At 39.2% G+C, this 12557-nt stretch overlaps 1 protein-coding gene across 3 annotated transcripts in view; it reads right to left on the minus strand.

Annotated features, from left to right (window-relative positions):
* cacna2d3a (calcium channel, voltage-dependent, alpha 2/delta subunit 3a) overlaps positions 1-12557 on the minus strand; it is a 241835-nt gene that overhangs the window by 150045 nt on the left and 79233 nt on the right. For all 3 annotated transcript variants that reach the window (XM_072682138.1, XM_072682137.1, XM_072682136.1), the window contains exon 5: positions 653-815. In XM_072682138.1, the coding sequence (XP_072538239.1) occupies positions 653-815 (163 nt within the window). The remainder of the gene's footprint in view (positions 1-652; positions 816-12557) is intronic.

Here is a 12557-nt window from a genome sequence, read left to right on the forward strand (position 1 = left end):
CAGAAAGTCTTCTTATGATAGATGGTCAGCCACATGTTTGGCTTATGATAGCTTAGGTAAGCCTTCACACACCAACACACTCTGCTCTGTAAGCTCTGCTGATGTTTCTTAAGCACCATACAATCTGTTTTGGGGTATAAAACCCTGTAGAACCACTATATTAATCACACTGTAACCTACCACCCAATTACTAGACAATAAGAACTAAGAACTCAATGACCAGCAGAGAGTCAGACTTTGCTAAAGGACACAACAATGGCAGCTTAGTACATTTACATTTATGGCATTTAGCAGACGCTCTTATCCAGAGCGCCTTACAGAAGTGGGTCAATGTAGCGTTAGGAGTCTTGCCCAAGGACTCTTACTGGTGTAGTGCAGCATAGTCACCCAGACCAGGAATCGAACCCCAGTCTCCCACATGGTGTGGTAGCTCAGTGGCAGGTAGTGGTGTTATCTGTTGCGCCACACCAACCAACAGACCCTGTATTAATAACCCAGCGCCCTAACCACTGAGACAGTAACTGAAGACCTTTAAAGTATAGTGTGTCTATAAAGTTGACCTGTTTTGTACAGATTATCACAATCATCTGTTCATGAGTATTTTTTCTACTGCTGGCCTTTAACAGGTAGAAAGTTTCTAAACTGAACATACCTTTGTTGTACATGTTGGTGGGGACCTGCACCACGCTGAGGCTCAGATTAACAGACAGATTGTTGAAATGGTCATTGGGCTGCAGGATGAACTCTCCTCCAAGCTCCACGTTGTTCCCGTCCTCATCCAGCTCGTTAATGAGCACAGCGTTAAAATATTCATACTGGGGGAAAGACATGAAAAAAGCAGGTTAGTTGAGTATGACATTCACATTTTTCTACTGAACCACATGGAGAAACACGCTGAAACAGTTTGACTGGGTAACAACTACATTATGTATTTTATTCCAGGTTGAAATATTCCATTGTAGTCGACTGTCCGGCTCTTAAACTCCGTCTCAGTGGGGTGTGTTCCTATGTAGGCCAAAACTGCAACAGATTTAAATAAGGAGAACGAAGCAGCATATTCCACAGCACACCTGGCCTTCCAGAATAGCACAGCGCATTGCTGAATCACTCTGAGCTAGCAAAAGAAGCTGATGCTGAATCAGCAAATGCCACAGTCCAATACACACCATTACACATTCATTACACACACTGTGACCTTAAAGAACACGCTTGGTAATACACACAGAAGCAAATGCTCCCTCCAAGCACACACACAAACACACACACACACACACACACACATACATATAGCTCTGCTCCACCCAATTCCCTTGCAGTGCCTCTATATTTTTAGCACTGCGTATACTGGAGAAGCTATTAATAAATCATTCAGCAGTTTTAAATATAGATCACCACTCTCTCGCTCCACCCCACCAACATCTCCAGTTTCTAGTCACTGCTACAGCACAAAACAGACCATCTGAAGACTGCAAAGCCTTGTCATAAAAAGGAGACATTTTCATCCCAGACCTGAAGCAGGAAGCCTGTGAAGTGACTATAAAGGAGTAATTTCATTGTTTCTCTATTACAGCGGACTGATGTACCACTGACTGACAGTTAAAGGCATTGTGTGGAATCTACATGGATTCTTCCAAAGAATATGACCATGGTAAACTAATGTGGTAAAGTTTTATTTAAACCAAATAGCTATTTGGCTATTTGGTTTAAATAAAACTTTATCACATTACTTGACCATGGCCAAGCCAGTTCATCTGACATTACTGGCCAAAGTAAGTCACCACAGTAGCCAGTAGTAGTAGCCACTGATAGACTTAGTTAGTCCATTACAATGTTGATGAATCAATTAATGCAGTGTTGTAATTAGTCTGGGTATAATTAAATGTTTTATATTAGACACAAACAATGTTTGTTCAACAAATTAACAAAACTAACCTAAAGCACCTTTTCATTTTCTAAATTCTATTAATAAAAAGGAGGACTTTCATCAAGGGCAAAGCAACATCTGTACCGAATATCGATAGGAGAGAGTGCACAGAAACAGTCCGGTTATCAGCCATGTCAGGCACGCAGTGTTCTAAAGCATGCTCAGCACACGTGAAACTGCAATAACCGTGCGCTTTCATCTTTCCGCATGAACATACAAAAACAGTTTTAGCTCCTCCACCCTGGAGATCAATTTCCAAACACTCTGTCTGCAGCCACTTAAAACCTGATTTTTTAGTGTGGGCAGGTGGCCAAAACGCTGGTGTAATGAGCAAGTCTGTGTGCATCAGTGTAATTCAGCTTCTCACCATGTAACTTTTGCCATTTTCTGCCATTGATGCAGGTGTGTTTTCTATGAGATCCTCAAGCACCCTTACACTTGTGCTTCCGTGCCTTTTAGATGACCTTCGAGCCATCTTTCATTCAAACAGTTAATAAATGTAATTATATATTTAGGAATTATAGTCATGTTTTACATAGTCTTTCCATTTTCACAGGCTCAAAAGTAATTGGTCAGTTTACTGATAAGCTGTTTTATGGTACTAGGAAGTAAGCCTCATTATTTCAAGAGTAATGTTATGGAAACTCTCTATATAATAAGGTCCAAAGAGGTGTCAAAGCAAGTAAAGGAGGCTTTGGATCTGGATCATTAGGCTGAAAACAAAACAAAACAAACCTCTCAGAGAGCGCAGAAAGCTTTTGGCCAAATCAAAAATGACGAGCTCAGCAACATCAAAAGGCCAAAAAGACCACAGAAGACAACCTAAGTCAGTAACACTCTTAAAGAGGTAGGAGTTTCATTGTCAAAGCCTCATCAAGGGACACCTTAATGAAGGTAAATACAGAGGGTCTACTTCAAGATGCACACCACTGGTAACACTCAAGAACAAAATGGCCAGATTAGACATTTACATTTATGGCATTTAGCTGACGCTCTTATCCAGAGCGACTTACAAGGTTACTCATATTACAGAGGGGGCCAATGGAGCATTAGGAGTCTTGCCCAAGGACTCTTATTGGTGTAGCGCAGCATGATCACGCAGACCGGGAATTGAACCCCAGTCTCCACATGGTGTGGTAGCTCAGTGGCAGGTAGTGATATTATCTGTTGCGCCACACCAACCACCACAGACATGTGAAGCAAGATGTTTTGGAGAGATGAAACCAAGATTAAAGTGTACCAAAATTATGTGAAGAGTACAGTATTGAAAAGAAAGGAAATGCTCATGATTCAAAACATGCTACATCATCTGTCAAACATAGTGGAGGCAGGTGTTAGGGAATGTGCATGTGGTATGGCTACCAAGGTCACTGGTATCTACTGATGGTATACTGTATAGCTTAGATTCAGTCAAATGTTGTCCAAATAATGCTAAAAATGTCTTAGGGAAAATATGCTAGAGTATGTTACTTGACCTTAACCCAATCAAGCCAGAAACGAGAAGAAAGACCCATACACAAGCAGCAACTGAGGGTGTCTGCAGTAAAGTAAGGCTGGAGCAACTTGTTGATGTAAACAATCATAGATTGCGTAAATACGTCGATTTGCACAACGCATTGCAAAGATGGCTACACCCACTGAAAATAGTACAGAAGTGTGCGGTTTTGGACCCACAGGTGGATTTCTCATGTTACACTTAGGTATTTTCTGTTACAAAATAAGGTCATGAATTGTTGCATATTCTTAAAGAAAATACTTATACTCTAAAATATTAAGAGATGTGTAATATGATTACTACACTCAAAATTAGACATGAGAACTAGTAGTTGTTAAAAAATAGTTGTTACATGCTCTGCTGTTCTAGTGTGAAGGCCTGGCACAGCATCTCAGGGAAGGACATTTTCTGCTGTTTTCAGGCAATCATTGACTGTAAAGGATTTGCATCTTTGTATTACAAAACTAAAATATGCATGATTTATATTTGTTAGCCTGTACAATTACTTTTGAGCCAGTAATATGAATGAAGTATTTTAAACCGGATCTGTAATTTGCCAATGGTTCAAATCCATTAAAATCCACTGAGGTTGTGTACAAAATCACAAAGTGTCACTTTTGGACATAAATGGGCTTGACTTTGCTTCACCAAATTCCACTCCTCCAGTCATCTGAAGCAAATGACAAGCTGAAATGTCATCCACCCACCTAATTCATAACACAATTCACAGTTTTTTGTTTGTTAGTTTGTTCCATATCATCAGCCTAATTAATGATGTTAATTGGTTGTTGCCTTCCCAACATTTAGCATGTAACAGATTGAGCCGTTTCAGGTTGTAGGATATAGTATTGCCTGAACTGCCAATTTTTGCCGAGGTTATGCCAGCATTATAATCTCGTAACTGATTAAAGTTTTTTTTTTTTTTTTTCCCTGAAACCGTTGTGTTTATTAACAACCTGCTTTCGTTCGCTCACAGTAACACCTTTTCCTGTGTCCTCTGGCTAACCTTGCTAACCTTCCCTAGCATGAATCAGATATGCACTTCGCCCCTTGTGGGATCACACACCCTCCATGTAACCTCCTCTCCCTTTTATCCTTCACTCTACTCCCTTCATCATCTGAGTTAAGCAGGAAGCACACCAATATAGCCATCAATTATGGCCTGGACAATGCAGCTCGTATATCAGTGTAATTAATCTGTGTTGATTGGCCTGGTTATTAGCTCTTTATCAAAGGCCTTTCAAGACAGCCAGGCACAAGGTGAAGGAGCTTCGAGGCCAAAGTCTTAGAATTCTCTTGTAAAACAAAACATTAGAACTTTGTGGCTTTATAGTGTACTCGCTGTAAACCTTTCCAACATTTGGACTTCTTGACATAATTTCTATGCAAAAAAAATTTTACTATTCTGGCTTCACTTCAGTATTACAATGAAGGCACCTTTTGTACTTTTTCAAACCTATGTAATTATTAAAAAGTCTCACATTTTGCATGCAAGCATTACAAAGAGAGTGAGAAATTGTTTGAAAAGGAAATTAAAAAGCCAGCTCCTCGGGGCACAACACGGTTTGTTATCCTCACAACCATGTAATGTTAAAAATACAGTAAAGAAAATAATTATGGAACAGGAATTAAAAATCAAGGCGACCATTCATTTTCGAGAAGGAACCAGGCTTCCTTTTGGAGACAGCTCAGCCCTGAGGATAAGTCACCATCAAACACAATTCTTTAAGTTTCCATACAGAACATGCTGATGCTATGCTACGACACAAATGTTCCACAGCTGTGTACATACAGCATCAGTGAGCCCACTCAAGCATCAAGTGACATTTGGTGAACAGATGCTCACTATATGGAGCAGCAAAGCTAGATATGGCACTAGCTCTTAATACATATGTCTGTGTGCAGTACAGGATAATAATGATTTTGAATAAAGAAGCCAAATTCCCAATTTAATTACGGAATTTGTGAGGAAAGAGTCTCAATTTGTGCCGTGGGTTTCGTATTTGCTGAACTGTGAGAACAGCTTTAGATGTCAATCTTACAGAAATAAAAGAGTGGTATGGGTTTAACAGCACAACACTGTTAATCATAAGATTCAATTATTTGAAAATTCACAAAGTCAGTCAGACAGAAATGCATGTGAGAAAAAATCCTGACTTCTTTAATCGAAATTAAACCTACACCCCATGGGCTGCCAGAATCAGTGGATAAGTTAGGCATTTGACCATCACTTTTTAAATGAGTCCAGACCACTTCGAAAAAATCCTTCACAACCGCACCCACCTTAGGCCGAAAAGACCCAACCAGAAACTCAGCAGCAGAACCAATTGAAAATTCTGTCTGGGGTAGAACTTTTCCCAAACAGTGAAATTTGTTTAATCCAGTAAATGTTTTTTACTGTGGTGTCAAACTTGCATTTGGTCACAGTTTATGTAATTTAACCCCTTTAACCACTAGCATACATGATCCCACCAGTGAGATTTTCGGTGGCTGGCCCCTGGTTGGTATGGTCCCACTGGTGGAATAGGAATGTTCAGCTTCGGATGTGACACAACAATCTGCTTAAATTTCACTAGTTCCTCTAACCTGCTTCCCCCCCCAGCACACAGCGTGTCTCAACAGCACTGCCAAAACAAAGCAACAGCTGAGTTAATCAACATAAGTTTACCAGTCATACACTTGCTCATTTTAAGCACTGTTTGCTCGTTTAAGCGGCAAAGTGAATCTAAAATGCTAGCTAAACTGTGTGCTTGTTTAAACTCAAGATAAACTCAGCTGATGTATTTCTAAAACTCCTCTTAAAAGTGAATTACCTCATCACAGAACCTCATGACCTAAATTCAGTGAGGGTTTAAAACTGTAAACAAAGATGACTGCCTTCACGATTCTCTAGCACGATTCTCTAACTGAAATTTACTGATTCACTTTAAATGGTGCAGAAGTTAGAGATGCCAGAATGAAACTGCAGCACTGTTTTAAGGTGGAATATCAGCTTTATGCTGTGAGATAAGGCAAATGTCGCAAACTTTATGTTGTTTATATCTTTAAAATGAGGGTTCTTTTGAACATATTCATGATCTGGTCTTGTCTGCACAGTCTGCACCCCACTGCGCTAGTACCAGAAGAACTCACTGTGTGCAGACCATCACATACAGGCAGAACAAACTTGCAAGTATTCATTTGTGCTACCTTACTAGGATGCTGTGATGTCCTTCAGAGCCTGTTTATACTTGGCATTAATATGCGTTTTGTGTACAGATAGTATCTAGATTCTGTTTACACTTGTCACTAAAATGCATCCCCAGTGGGACCAGATACGATACGATTTTTTGTAAAAAGAAAGGGTTTGGAGGAACCATGAAGGTTTTACAACACAGTGGAAAAAGAGATGGTTCTTGCATTCCTGTAACAGCTCTAACAGAAAATGTGAAGGACTATTTAAACTGCAAGGGACCAAACTCTGTAATACTGGTACATCTACCAGTAAATAAGTGCAAGTGCACACAAATGCACACAGAGAGTGAGAGAGTATGGAATCCAATCACAGAAAATGCATTACTTTTACATCTGTACTAAATGTGGACTCCACCTATGACTGCCTCTTAATGTGGTTTGAGTGATGAGGGGGTGTTTACGCCTGGCACCTAAATCGGAACATGATCCGATACATAATATGAACATGCACGCTAATGCCAGTTGTAAACAGGCTCCTCGAGATTTCAGCTAGTAAAGCCTGCGTGCAAAACCTAGTGAAGCCAACAGGGTTATAAATATATTTATTTGGATACTGTAACACATATATGACTGAGACTGAATGTAGTGAAGTTAGTTATAGCTGGTGAGTCTTATATGTACTTATATTTAAATATATATTTTTTTAATGGCAGTGTAACCACACCTCTTTTGTCAGTGTGATGCCACATCTGCTTTAAATTGTCTTCACAAACATCTCCTCACTTTAATCCTGTCATGTATTATGTTAAGCCAGGCATACCCTACACAATTTTGTAACCTGATTTTACCCTGGATTTGCCTCTTCTGGCCAATTTTCACAACCCCACGCGAATTTCCAGCTCTGGACTTTGATCAAAGCTGACGGACGCTGTGTGATCTCCTGGTGAGAGAGAGGGAAGGAGTAAATCTTTATTCTTCTGGTTTAGCTCTGGGCTGATTAGAGGTTTTCCAATATTTTCACTCAAGTCCTAAAGGCAAATGCATATAATGTCAAAAGGCATATACAGCGGACCATGGAGATGGAGGAGCTGCTTACTGAACACGGGGCAAATAAGTGAATGTCTACAATATATAGAGCAGAACATCAAGACACTCCTATAATTTCAGCTGCCAGTTTAAATGAAGGCAACTGATTACTGTATATTATTTTATTGTGTGATTTACTAATGAGACTAGAGCTGTGGGACAGGAGGACATTATTGGATAATAGAAACTTAGTTGGTGCTTGTTTTCACAGACTTTGATGTACAAACAATTAAACTGCATTAGATATCATAATTAACAGAATGTCAATGTACACTGTCATGTCATTTTTTTTAATGCGCTGTATATCCTTAGCGGAGAGGAAAAATACAACTATTTTGATACTCACTTATGTGAATTACAATTGGCAAATAATTGATCAATCATTTTCATGTTTGGGGAAAAAAGAACTTGAACATCAAGGGCATGTCTAGATATCCTCCTCACTGTCCTCAAATGCTTAATTTTACTTAGGGTAAATAGAGGCAAATCTTATTACAGATCAAACAGTGTTATGCTATGGAGGATAGCTGCTTCAACAAGAATTTTAAATAAAAAAAAACTTGTGATACCTTCTTTGACTGACGTTAAGAGTAAGACACAAGCTTTCCGTTTTCCAAATCTGAGTTGTGTGGTGAACTCCCAGCTTTCCTCTTCCTCCCTCTCTCTCACCCCATGGAGACCGGCATGCTTAATCAAAGCTTATTATCACCTTAAAGACCTCATTGTGCTCTGCATAACAGATCAATACAGCACTGAGGCAGAGCTAGCTCTCCCAGCTGCTTTCTCTTCTTCAGGCCTTCATAACTGCAATTCATGGCATCCAGCACGCATCCACAGCTCTATCAGTACAGTTATGATATGATGAATTATGTGACTTGAACTGCCAATCAAAGATCATTGTAATTCTACCAAGAGTTTGGCTCTATTTGTAAATGACTGTGTGTTTGTATGGCATGTTTTGCAGGAAATAACATACAGCTGTGATCCTCACACTCAAACGTGGGATGTCATGTGATATATTGTTATCGGTTATTATACTGTTATAATTTATTGATGCAATTTGAAATATTGCTGATATTTGATGCAAAATATTCCATTCTAGAGAAACTTCAGTCATGACTGCTGACAGTGAAGGTGATAGGAACCAGACATCTGAAGACTTTAATGTCTCTAAAAGCTATATTACAGTAAAAGAAATGGTTACAAATACATAGAAATGGTGACAAGAAATGGTTACAAATGCGCTGTCTCCCAGCAGAGGCAGTGTCTTACAGTGCTGACATGTTACCATTTTATCATGATCAATGTTACATAGAAACAGTCAGAAGACTCAGAAGAAGAGTGTTGGGTTGCTATTTTTTAGGGATTATTGTGTTGTAGACACTGTGACTTCTGGCTCCTATCACTACTACTGTAAAGCAAATCTGTTTATTCTGAATGACTTTGTTTACAACCAAAAATATGCATCAATTTTTGAAGCATCGACAGAATTTTTCCTGCAGAATTGTTCATTTCAGAAGCCTGAAATATGGGGCTCCGAGTGGTTTAGCAGTCTAATGCACTACTACTTTGGCCTGGGGATCACAAGTTCGAATCCCAAGCCATGTCGCTTTGCCATCAGTGGTCGGAATCCAAGAAAGCACAAAAAAGACATGCTGGCCAGCACAGGCATCAGACCTGGCGCTTTCCTCCCGACTATGTCGGCTTTAGTGGCAATTAAAAAACAGGTGGTGGCAAAATAGGCACCATGTTTACAGGTCCTCACCCTCCTAGTGTTGGATAACACACTACCTAGAGCTAGGAAGAGCTACGAATGGGTGGGTACCAAATTGGGGGAAAAAAAATAATTCAGCAAACAAATTTAAAACTGATATATTCCCCTTAAAACCAGGTCAGAATGTACTTGAATACATGACTTATTTTTAAGAATTTGAGCACTATGGATTTTGCATGGATTTATCTTTTATAGTTTTTCTCTATTGATAAACACATTTAACAAAACTAGAATCTACTTAATCCTCATTGTCACCTTCTCAGCCCATTACCACAGCGCTTTCACATATGTTTCACACAGTCTGCTGGAAAACGGTGTGAAACATAAGGCAACAACAGCTGATAATTCATCATTTGAAGTACCTTCAGAAACTCTGTGAAGCACATATGCTTGATGGTTTAATCAGTTGTCATCCATATATGACACAACAAAAATCATCCAGGCATCTGTAAGCATGGATCAAACACTGCATGCAATAGGGTTAATGTGATGATATGTAAAGTTGATTTATTCAATGAAAAATGCAATGACTGCTATTGTATGACAGCTGTAACAGATTACACAAGTTTTATTTTATTTTTATTACGTGTTGATTGAAAAAAATACTTTTTTACAGTTACACATCACACAATCAATTAATGACTGAAAGAACAAAACTTTTTAAAACTTTTAAAAATAAAATAATGGTTCAGTTAACTAGTATGTCTGTGGGAGGTAGAAAGAGAAAGATGAGAGAGAAAAGAAAGAACATGTGTCAGTGTTTTATCTGCAATATCCATCCATATGTCTCAGCTGAAGGTGAAATATGCCTCTGGACTAAAGGTCAAAAACATCTAAGACAACAGCAGCTCATGCCCTTTCAGACCAGCACTGCAGACAGCATAATCTAATCTGATTAACTCTGCGTGCTCAGGCACACAAACCCATAAGCTCCCAAAAGCTGACCTTTAGTTTAAGGGAGACTTGTAAAATATTAAATAATGTGAATATATTTGTTTACAACTATTGACAAGCTAACCTGAAAGCATTTCTCAAAATTGACCTTTGGAAGTGGAGTTTAAAGACAAGTCCCGTATTCTAGACTAGAAGTAAATTATAAGAAGCAAGTTACTGCTGGAATACTTCTTGAGTAAAGAAGAGGTGCATTTAGCTCACGTCAAGAAGTGTTCACTGGGTTTATATCTAAGCAAATCCATGGAAACCAACTAGCAATTACTTTACTAGAAACACTACAGCTACCACCTGAAATACCAGGGAATCCAACAACCTCTAGGCAACACCATAACATCACAGCACTTACTTGGGGTACCATAGCAACTGCCTAGGAACCATCTGGCAATATCCTAGTGTAGAACACTTTCCAGAATACCATCTCCTGCCACACTTAGCAGGGGGTGGGGCCCCGGGTACCTCTCTTTAAAAGATAGCAATTTGGTCAAGATAAGGTCAGGATCTCTGAGTACAACTCAGAAGCCGCTTTCACATATGAACACCGGAGAATTAGGTCCAGACCGGTCCGGAGTTACCCTTTCACACATGTAGCGTACAGCCAGAGATTTTCTGTGTGAGACTCGTTCTCACTATAGGAAATGTTTCATGAGGTTTAGACAAAGGGGCGTCACCTGTGTAGCAAATGCAGGAGGCAAGGTAGGACGTAAAAAGTATGCTGTAGTGACAGCAGTGTTTTGTGTACAGTGCATCTAAGATGTGTGAAGAAGGCCACCAACTCATCCATAATACTGTCATCAACACACCCATTGTAAACTCTGACCCAGACTTTTTACTACGGAGCTGACAGGATAAAGTCTGGGTAATCCAAACATTTGTGATCATAAATACAGCTCCTCCAGGTAATACCCGAAAAAGTTCTGGGTTACCATGTATGTCTGAAAGGGGCTAAAAAAGGATTCTCTCCCTTGCTCTCTTGCTTTCCTTTTCTATAGTTCTTCTTTTCTGTTATACTCTACAGGTCGTTGTAGGTACTAATTATCCATGATGATTGCCTCTTTTATCATTATCTAACTTTATTATACAACTTTGGCAATTGTGTCCCATTAATAAATCCATCTGTGTGACCCTAATCCAACATTAAGTTTAATCTACTGTTTTGTATTGCTGATTATTCCAAACAGTGAAGAGCATAAGCATTTTTTTGCACAAGCATTTGCACTAATAACTTTACTACCTCACTGGACTCTATTTATCGCACATTGCACAACTTGCACACTACAGTCATTATTTATTATCCTCTGTCTGTACTGTGTTGTCTGTCCGCACTTGTTTGTTTGTGTTGCACTTGTGTTTTGTATGCACTGTCTATGTTGCACCATGGTCCTGGAGGAACGTTGTTTCGTTTCACTGTGTACTCTGTATGTAGTTGAAATGACAATAAACCCACTTGACTTGACTTGACTATGCTAACTCCTAAAAATGTTCTTCGGTTATGCATGTCTGAAATGCATAATTTATATCATTTTGTCTTTATGGAGTCTGGCTAAATTAATCAATATCTTCAGGCATTTAGTCATTGCGGGTCCCAGTATCCGTCGTTGGACTGGGCTTTCGGAGTAGGGGATACAGAGAGAAAAAAAAACTATAGCAACTCCATAGCAATCATCTAGCAACCACTTAGCAATACCACAGCAACCACCAGGGATACCATAGCAACAACCTAGCAACCACATAGCAACACCACAACAACCATCTAGTAATACCATAGCAAAAACATTTTTAGTAGCCATGTGACAGCAGCAGCTACTTGGAAGCGTGAAGCACTTAAGCTGCACAACCAATCTGCATTTTCTTCAGGAAATGCACTTTTCTGTCTTTTACTTCTGAGTTAAATGCCTAATGTTGCTGTTAATGGCTGTAATAGCAAGTTACCAAATACCCTGCTGTACAGTGTGTTTATCACCCAGCCGTTGTAAATAGTAAAGTCATATAGATCTAGTGTAATTTTAAACTTTTGAAACTCAAACAATCAAAAAAAAAACAACAACAAAGGTTATGATATCTGAGCAACACTTGGGTCCCTAGGACCCCGATTTGAAAAAAACAACATTAACACAAACTTAAACTCACAGGATATGGATGCAAACAAAAGA

The sequence above is a fragment of the Salminus brasiliensis genome, chromosome 6, assembly GCF_030463535.1.
Source record: "Salminus brasiliensis chromosome 6, fSalBra1.hap2, whole genome shotgun sequence".
NCBI classification, from domain to species: Eukaryota; Metazoa; Chordata; class Actinopteri; order Characiformes; family Bryconidae; genus Salminus; species Salminus brasiliensis.